Source organism: Terrapene carolina, unplaced genomic scaffold, assembly GCF_002925995.2.
Source record: "Terrapene carolina triunguis isolate 2854851 unplaced genomic scaffold, T_m_triunguis-2.0 Scaffold68, whole genome shotgun sequence".
Taxonomy (NCBI): domain Eukaryota; kingdom Metazoa; phylum Chordata; order Testudines; family Emydidae; genus Terrapene; species Terrapene triunguis.
The window spans coordinates 46929445-46939792 of NW_020664419.1; the positions used below are offsets into that span (position 1 = coordinate 46929445).

The following is a 10348-nucleotide window of genomic DNA, read 5'->3' on the forward strand; positions in this document are numbered from 1 at the left end:
TCCCCCAATAGACCCCCCACTCCTAGCCCCCCTCCCCCAATAGGCCCCCACCCCCATCACTGCACCCCTACACCAGGCCCTCCCCCCAACGCAAAAGCCGGGGCCTTGTCGCCGCCTCACTATTACGCTCACCTGCTGCTCCGCGCGCTCTTCTCCCCCTGATCTGGGCGGACGAACACGGCGGCCGTAACTCTAGAGCGAATCCTACACGAAACGCTACGCTATTGGCTACCCTATCTCACGTGACACCCCCGCTTTAGTGCACGTGGAAGGCTGTTGTTAACCCTGAAGAGTCACGTCACTTCCGCTTGATGAGCCGGGTCAGAGGCCTGGGGAAGCGGAAGTGGGGCTGCGGTCGGGGCGAGCGCCCAGTGGCTGCCGGTGTCCCGGCGATCCCCGCGCCCCGCTGCCTGTGTGTATGGTTCCTTCCCCGGGCTGGGTCCTCCAGCGCCCGCAATGCCCCGATACTGCGCCGCGTCCTGCTGCAAGAACCGGGGAGGCCAGAGCGCCAGGGACCAGCGCAAGCTGAGCTTCTACCCGTGAGAGCCAGCCGGCCGGCCGGCCGGCCGGGGCGGTGGGCTGGGGTGGCCGGGCGGGCCCCGCGGCGGGAGGGGACGCATCGCCGGAGCCCAGGGCTCTCTCCCATCCTGAGGCAGCAGCGCCAGGGCGCGATCGCACCCCGTCGGGTTAGGCCCGTCGCCCTGGGAGCGGGGCCTCTCCCTTGCCTGCCTAGCCGGGCGCCCTCGGACCCAGGCCGCACCACACTTTCGCTGGGGGTCTAAAGGCTTTAGTAAAGCGGGGGCGCAGGACGTGCTGTCCATGGGCTCTAGGCCCTGTGCTTCAACCCCCCTATACCCCTGCTGGGGGGGGAGGGACCTGCCGGGCCGGGGGAGCTGCACTACGCCCTTCCCCGATCCAGTTCCCAGCTCCCCTTCCTCAACCCCGCTCTGCTCATTGCCCAGGCCAGCTTGGGGCTTGCTGCGCCTTTGGACAGGGGTTCTGCCTGGTCAGTGTTTAGCTAGGAACGGAAATAAACATTAAACGAAAACTAAAGCGTTATTAAAAGCGGCTGGGAAGTAGAAGGGGGTTCGGGGAGTGGGTCTGTGTCAGAGTAAGCCCAAGGAGGCTGGGGATCTGGTTGCCCATTGGGATTAAGGCATGATGTGGGCTCTGCAAAAAAGGCTCTAGGCTAGACAGGTCTTCATTGGGTGCCAGGAATATCTGATGAATTTTGCCACTCATCCCAACCCCACATCTACAGTACTTTTCACTTCCCCAGGACACCCTGTTATCATTTATACCTTAACATGGAATCTTAAGGTTGTGCTTTGCGTGTGACAGTGATTTGATGTGTATTATAGTTGGCTACATGTCAAAACTAAAGAGATATTTAAGGAGCTGAGAATGCTAACCTTTTTGGTGTCTTGTAGTGTCTTTTTGGTCAAAGATGCGAACTGAGAGGTTGGGCTGAATGATAATGTTACTGTACATGGAAATGCTTCACTTTTTTTTTTTTAAGTGATTGCACTGATAACATACTGATTTTGCCTAAAAATGTTGGTCTATAAACTTCCAGATGTGGCATGCAGGAAACTGACTCACTAGACAAGATTCATGGCTTTGCTTACATTGTTTCTGTTTAGCCCTCCACTACATTCTATTTCCCCTGGGGTTTGTATGTCACTTTGCATAACAGTATTTTAAAAATAAATTTTAAACAAATCTTGCCAATGTTTATGCTTCCTTTTCACTTAATTTGAATGATAAAAATTACCCCCGTCAGTTTCCTTTTGTTAGCTTTAGTCTTTCACTTTCTAGATCTCATGTTTCGGGAGAGTGAGACAGAAACACTTTTCTTATTATATTTTATACAAATTTTTTTTAGCCTAAACTAATAAGTGGCTTTTCAAATAAAAAAAACAAAACTCAGGAATGTGCTCAAATAGATTAAGAGAAATATAATGAAAACAAAATTAAAGTAATAAGTGGAATCCAGTAATTTGAGAATTGCTTGCTTATTTGTTAAAACAAAATAAGGACCACATCCTCCTACTTTTCTACTGAAGCAAGTATTCCCAGGGACTTCAGTGGAAACTGTTTTTTGAGCAAGGGTTCCTGGATCAGCCCATATTAGATGGTTTTGGGGCCAGGATGTCACCTTTGACATCAGTGAGAGTTTTGCCATTGAGTTCAGTGGAGCCAAGGTTTCCCCGCACATGATTATCTAGATGTAAGTTTCATGGTTACCAGATTTAACACTTATATGCCATGATAATAAGCGCTATATAAAAACCTAGGATAGATTCTTGTGTAAGGGAAGATTTAGGAGTGGGATGAAGAGATTTTATTTGAAAAAAGTATCAAACTAATTTTGTGCGAATCTTTTAAACCAGGTTTCCACTTCACGATAAAGAAAGACTTGAGAAATGGTTGCGGAATATGAAACGTGACACATGGACTCCCAGTAAGCACCAGCTCCTGTGCAGTGACCATTTTACCCCTGACTCCCTTGATGTGCGATGGGGAATTCGATATTTGAAACATACTGCAATACCAACTATTTTCTCTTTGCCTGATAATCAGGTAATGTGTCACTTTATTATTTAATACAGAGCTGTGTTGGCTGGATATTAGTATAGTATAATTTTCAAAACCATACATACAAAGTAATACTCAGAAAACTTTTCTTTTGAATATCCAATAGTTTCATACTTTTGATTGAGAGACCCAATCTTGGAAGTATTGCTGTTAGGTAATTTCTGTCCAAATACTAATGTTTCTTTTACAGCTACTATTTTGCTTCAAATAGCTAATTTTGTTAGGGCCTTCTTATTAACAGTAAATGTATTCATATGGTATAAAAACATTAGCTTTTTAAAATGTTTTTAGTTTCAGCATGTGTATGTCTTCCCTTTCTTGACTCTCCTCTCTCTAATGTAAAAATCACGGATCAGGAGTCCAGGCTCAAATTATAAAAATATTGCTATTTTTCATTGCCATGTATTTCATTGGCATATCCCTGCAAAGTAGTTACTGCTTTATACAGCATAATATACCATAATGGGTTATCATCAGCTTCTTCATAAGTTTTTCAGAACTTAAGTATACTTCATATACTCTTTCAGAAAAATAATACTCAAATCTTGTTTAGTTAAAATTTTCCAATACGAGTTGCTTTCTCAGGTATTCCTTTTACACACAAGTATAAAAAATGGTTACATCCTGTAAATGGTAATGGGCACAGAATTGTTTTACACTTTGTATGAATAACAACTGGGATCTGCTTTTAAACTAGCCAGAGTAAAAATTGTAAGGACTATTGACCTTCTATTATCTCATCCCCATGTTGTGTCATGAAGACATTTCCCATACAACTGGTTAGGTAAAGACCCATTGCCTCACATCTATTGTAGTATTGTTTAGTATAAATGTTTTGAAGGCGACTACAGGGGTTTACTGCTTTTCTCTGAAGCATCCAGTAGAGAAAAGTGTTGGAGGCAGGGTACAGAGATGGGTATTTAGTCTCCATCGTGGCTTAAGTTATAAAACTGAAATATGTGTCTATCTAGCTACTTTAACATTGAAAAAGAAAACATTTAACACAGACTTTTGACATTTAAAATATAATAAATGTATTCCAGAAATAAGTGAAGGTTTCCTTCAATTGCAGGTGAACTTAATGTAAACAGGTTTTCACTCTCTAGGATGAAAACTATGATGAGTTTCTTAAAAATATGGAGAGAAAATCCAGCAGTTCATGACACTAGTAGTAATTTTTTGGGATGATCTAAAAATCTTTATGGAATTAAATTATTATTCTCTGTATTACCATAGCTGCTAGAAGCCTTAGTCATGGTCCAGAACCCCATTGTGCTGGGCACAGTACAACACAAAACAAAAAGATGGTTCTTGCCTCAAATAATTACTGCTTAAACATTAGTTTGTTTCTAAATGTAGAGGTAGTGATTTGCATTCAGCAGAAGCATAACCTTCCTTTTTTTTATATCTGTGTTCATAGTCTAATCACGATATCTTTATAGAGGAGATGTTACATAGATACCTGATCTATAAAGCTATACGAATACTTTGAGGTGATGCTGCCAAAATTTTAACTACAGTTTCCCTTCACATTTTCTTCCCAGTCAGCAGTAAATGAAACATTCCCTGGATAAAACTGTGTTTTGGGAATCCCCAAAACAAGGAGGGGGAAAGCATCAATTTTATATTCATCTCTTGTCACTGGCAAAGAAAAAAAAAAACAGTTACTATTTCCAGCTCTGCCCAAGGCACTATACCCCTTAATATTGCATGCTTCCCCCTCCCCAGCACCTCATGGAGGCTCATTTCACTGACTGTATTGGCAGCTGTTCCGGGTAACGGCAGGATCTATTCATCTTCTCCCTTTCTAGACACTTGCATCACCCCACTTACTGTAGAATCAGAAGGTCAGATCCATAAAGGTGCTTAGGCACTTATGTCCTGACTCCCAGATTTTGTTTTTTTTATAGGAGAATCTGTCTGGGGTATAGTGTGCATCTCTCATGAACTCCTAGAGATGCAAGATGATTCTTTAGAACACATCCCAAACTTAACTGTCCTTTTATGTGAAAAATGTACGTGAATGGGAAAATAATTAAGATCCTATGTTGCAGAAATGGAGCCCAGGTGGTTGCTCATTTCAACACTAGTGATAATTTTACATTGGCATGTGTTTGTTTCTAAAGCTATCATGGCAAAGACAAGGGTTAGGACGTTTTTTAATGAAAACCGAGATTCTCCTTCATAGGGCCCAATGCCTAGCTCTACTAACAGGTTTTGAGTAAGCATCCTCTCGCTCAGTGTGGCACTAGAACTCTTGAGATGTGTGTTTAGCCTAAGGAAAACGTGTATATATGAAAGATATCTCTGCTCCTGTATGGATGCCCACTGCTCAGTCAGTCAAATAGTGATGGGCCTTCCTTCCATGCTTTGGAGATTGTGTGTGTTTTGGGTTTTTATCCCTTAAACCATATCCCTTGTTCACATATTTGAGGTACTGCAGCTACATATTGAGGCTCAGTCTTATGTCTCTATACAAAACAAACAGGGGTTCCTCAAAGCTCTACTTGTGAGGGCTCTACCCAGATGGGATTTGATTTTTTTTTTTTTCCCTCCCACTCTCGTCATCCTAGCAGTGGTTCTGCTAGGACTTTAGGTTAGAATTTCAGGAGAATCTGGGTGTTTTCTCAGTTCTCTAAACAGACGAAGCAGGACCCAGCAATTCAATCAAAGAAGCCCTGTTTCAGCTTCAGGTAGATCAGAGGAAGGGAGATAGTCCTAGAGATTTAAGAACACAGGGTGACTGAGCATTAGGTACCCACTTTGGAGATGATAGTACTACAGGTAAGGAAACTGCTTTTACTATTTACATAACTTTTTCAATCCTTTAAATTTTGAAGTGTGTTACAAAACTCTATTGCAATGCAATGGAACCCATGTCCTTCTGCTGAACTCCTACTTCCTTCCTATCTATGAAGGACATGGAAAACACTGAACAGCTTGATTAGTCAACAGTTTGGGTGGTCTGAACTAGGCATATCTTTATGAATGTACACTTTAGAATGACTTGACTTTTTTCACCACACACCATTTTTACGTCCTGTCCTCACATTCTTATTAATACTTGCTTGTCTTATTTTTATATTTAGTTAGCTAAGTTAAAGTTGCTTACAGGTTTTTTGTTTTGTTTTTATTCTTAGTCTACTGGCCTAACATGACTACAACTTCTACAGCTTGCCCTCTTCAAAATCAAACCTATTGAAAAAATATACCACACAACGTTAGTATATTTTTATATTAATGACCAACATATCAAAAAGCTTATTTAGATTCTAATCCTAAACATGGGGGAGATGTGATTTGTGTAGACGGGGAGAAGAGAGAGTAGCCAGGGAAGGACAAGCCTTAATGATGATGATAAAAACAGAAGCAGTATCAATGTAAGGTCTTTCCACTTGTTAACTTACCGTGAGTCATAAAAGAAATGTCTCCATCCTTATGAAGTGTTCAAACTTTCAACACCATGCTTGCTTGTATATTTAAAAATCAACCTGTGTGGATGTGCATGCATACCACATATGCCTGAATGCACACGTACACCCATGTAACCCACTGCAGTTACTTATGCACTGAAGATCTAAGTTTCTTTTCTACCATTGTACTAAATTTCTGTGAAAGTAAAGTTGCTTGGCGGTTGTCTGAAAGAACCATCAGTCCACTGAATTACATTAGGTGGAAAAAACAGGATTTTCTGCTTTGCTGCTTCAGTAATGCAAAAGCAGCATAATCGATCATTAATTTGTATTGAATAACATGTTTGGGCATAGAATAGGAGAAACTAACCAGCTTGTCAGAGAAAGTCAACTTGGTGCTTCTATTGTATGTGTCATCAATTTACATGAATTATAAAACAGTTTCAGGTTTATAAAAGTATTTTACACAGAGTTTTAGACTAATACTTGAGAATGTCTCTGGTGGTATACAAAGTTTAAGGAAAACATTCTATTGGAGATAAATATATGAATTGTTGGCAAATTACTGGTTTAATCTTTGAGCAATACTTTAAAAAAAATTGATTATCAAAAAAATAGTTACTCAAGAGCACATTACAGAATGAGGAAACTTTTGTGCATTATATGTAGTTATAGTTAAAAGGTGTCATTTCTCCTCCAGGAAAAAGACCCTTCTCAGCACAAGCCACAAGAGATAAAAACAGAGGATGGGGAGGAAATCAGTGTGTGTGTAGAGTCAGATAATGTATCTGCATCGTTTGAGCCTTGTTCACCAAAGAAAAGTGTCACAATTGCAGAAAGGCTACATGAAAAAACTGAAGGAATTTGCTTATCAACCCTGAGCAAACCTTCACAAAAGAAGGTGCCGTTTCAGAACACAGAAAACTTGCAAGCAGGAACCATAATTCTTAGTTCATCTGAGCAGCATATTCAACAAACACCTGTTTTAATGGCAGAAGCTGTCCAGAACATAGAAGCAAGTAATGTTCATACGTCGGTAGAGAATCTTTTAAGTTGTACAGCCACAGTTTTGCAAGTTACAGACCCTGAATACCTGGATTCATCTTTGAAATTTAAAAATGCGGGTGGACCAATTATTGACCATCTAGCTGAGAATCCTAACTCGCATATTGCAGTCTGCTCTGTGGAAGTACAGCCGAGTGAAAACACAGTTTTTTTCAGTACAATCACACGAACTATTGAACAGTTTAATGGAAATGAGGAATCTGTCATTGCTATCATTGTACCTGCTGAGTGTTCTAAAGAGCCTTCGATGGTAAGTAGTTCTTTCATGCCTATTAAACAGGAGTTCATAGACATGGAAGAAATAGAAATTCAAAAATCTGCATATATAAACAATTATGGTGAAACTGAAGTATTACAAACTGAGCATTCATATTGCAGACAAGACCTAGACAGGGATCATCTCTGCCAAAAAATTGCAAAGCTACATTCTAAGATAACACTCCTTGAAAAACAGGAAAGAAAAACTTTAGGTAGGCTCAAATCCCTGGAAGCTCTTATTGGACAACTAAAACAGGAAAACCTGCTTTCTGAAGAAAAGCTCAAGATTGTAGAAAATTGTTTCACAACATTTGAAGTGACTATGATGCAATAAAATCTTTAAAATGAGTGTTCTAACATGACTTGTTTTCAATCTCTTTGATTATCCTTCTATATAAATGATGCATCTTTTTCCATGATGCCATATTAATGATAACACAAAAATGCTATATAACAGGTGTTCTTGAAAAAGTTGTCATCCATTCTACCAAGTCCAGTGATAGACTATTGCCCACAAATATGAATCGTAAATGAGCAGAATAAAAGGAACGTCTAAAATAAAATATAAAGTCGTGGAATAAAAATGGGAGGAACTTTCTCAGATTCAAGCTTCTCCAGAATATATGAGCCTTACAGTTCAGCACAACAGTACAAACTGAGCGGAGATCACAGCTGTGTGGGGCACATAATAAATAGTGATAGTCAATTTTCCCAGTTCACTCTCAAATGAGTAAGAACAGTTTAGAGTTACTGCTTCTTAAACTGGGAGGTATGATATATATTGTGTACTGAGGTCATGGTTGCTGTTTATATCCTCATTTAGTATTCATTCAAATAGCTTTTTGTACACGTTGACCTTAATTAAAATTGCGTTTATACAATTAAAAAAAAGTTTGCCCTCTTCTTCAATAAGAACATTATTTCTAGTTGAACATTAGGGACAACACAGTACAGCTCCTAATTTTCAGGATACTAAAATACACACAACAATTTGAATAATGGCTTCTGTGCTAGTAAAAGACAAAGTTTTCGATGTTGTTCGGTAAAACAGAAGTTGTCGACTCAAAATACTTTCAACCCTCTATTCAAATACCAGTATCAGGCCAGATTCTACCACAGTTACCATGCTGATTAGTACCATAGCTGTACCTTGAAGAAAACAAGACTATATTTGCAGAGTGGATAGTAGTGAGTAAGCCACATTCTGCCACCCTTAATGTGCTGTTACACCTTAGGCTTGGTCTGCACTATAGAATTAGGTTTCCATAAGGCAACTTACATCTACCTAACTCTGTAAGTGTCTACAATACAATGTTGCTCCCACTGATATAAGTCACGCCCTACACCAACCTAATAACTCCACCCCATAGGAGGGTAGCTGGAAGCCACCATGCAGGGAGGGGACAGGGGGTTCCAGCTGTCAGTGCCCCACACAGTTAAATTGGTGAAAGTGTTCCTGGTGAAGACTCTCACCACTGACAAAGGGGACATAGTGTGGACGTGAATCACCGCAGTAATTACTGCAGTTGCTATACTTCAACCTAACTTAGGTCGACTTAATTTTGTAGTGTAGACAAGGCCTTACTTTTCAAGGAATAGTGCTACATAAGATTGGGAATTGGGGGAGATGGAATCCCAATTTACACTAACTGCTATAATTCTGATACATTGCATTCTACGATTGACTCCAGTACTCCACTGGAGAAGATTCAGGTAAGTCGATGGGAGAGCGTCTCCTGTCGGCAAAGTGCGGAATAGACACTGCAGTAGGTCGACCTAAGCTATGTCGACTCCAGCTACGTTATTCGTGTAGCTGGAGTAGCGTAACTTAGGTCGACTTACTGCGGTAGTGTAGACAAGGCCTTAGTAAATGTCAAATTAAACCTCTTAAGTACTTGTACACTATTACTGTACCTCCACCCTTCTTTGTGTCTCTTTATTTAGCTAAGCACTGGAGCTATTGGCAATCATACATGTCTGCCCATTGCTGCTTAAATGTATGCTGCTGGGGATGTTGTATGACTAATGAAGCTGTTGATGTTGCCCTGGGCATGCAGGAATGAAGTTGGGTGGAGGAAGTGATTTTTCAAAATAATCTCCATTGGAGTGATGATGGCTATAAACACAACTGTAAGAGGAAAATATTCAGAACACCTGGGGGAGTTCCCCTGGGATAGGCTCAGGTTCTGCGTGCATGCTTCACAGCCTTTTCAGACCACTGTACAAAGCAAGAATTGTATATTCGGGTTTATGCAGCTGAATGGGAGGTGAGCAGCAACAGTGCCGCCAGGGACCCAGTGCCACCCAGGGATCCTTATCAGCACCTTTTGCTAACCGATTATGGATAAGTAAAATCCAAGTTTCACGCAGTAAATAACGCGATTTTCACAATAAGCCAAAACTCAAGCTAATCCCATTTCAAAACAAAGCCAAAACAAGCCAGTCCCTAGGAACCCCTACACTCTGTGCCTAGATCCCCTGGCATGCAGTCTGGGACTGTGGTGGGCCCACTGTGCACCCCTGACTCTCTTTCCCCCCTTGTCCCTGCTTGTCGGGAGCTGATCAAAAAAAAGAAGCAAGAAGCTACAAGTCAAAAACTAGCAAACAAGCAACTCACAAGCCAATGAAGCCAAAAACAAGCCCAATTTCTTTGGGTTTTTGCCGCGGGTTTGGCATGTCTGAGTTAAATGTCTGCCTGGCAGGAACAATGGTGGCGACAGACATTTAACTCAGACATGGCATTTAAATGTCAGACAGGTGTTCAATATCCTAATGGGGTTGTGACACCTGATTACTCGTACTGGGTGTATGTTTAATTTTTTTCCAAAGCCTGCCAAACTGGTTATTCTTTATTTGGGAGGAAAGAGGTTGGGGGTGGAGCAGAGTAGAAGGGAGATGTTTGGGGGGTGATCACAGGACCATAATAGGCATAGTTGAGTAGACTGCTGAGATTTAGGTCACTAGCCCTCATTTGTCAGATAACGAGGAAATAATCCTATATACAGCTGGAACTC

The 10348-nt window shown here is 41.1% G+C and overlaps 1 protein-coding gene across 1 annotated transcript; it reads left to right on the forward strand.

Moving 5' to 3' along the window:
• Window positions 1-354: 354 nt before the first annotated feature.
• On the forward strand, window positions 355-7946 carry THAP5 (THAP domain containing 5). The gene is made up of 3 exons (XM_024200978.2): window positions 355-539; window positions 2394-2583; window positions 6712-7946. The coding sequence occupies exons 1-3, from the start codon at window positions 457-459 to the stop codon at window positions 7666-7668; spliced, it is 1230 nt and encodes a 409-aa protein (XP_024056746.1). The 5' UTR covers window positions 355-456; the 3' UTR covers window positions 7669-7946.
• The last annotated feature ends 2402 nt before the right edge of the window (window positions 7947-10348 follow it).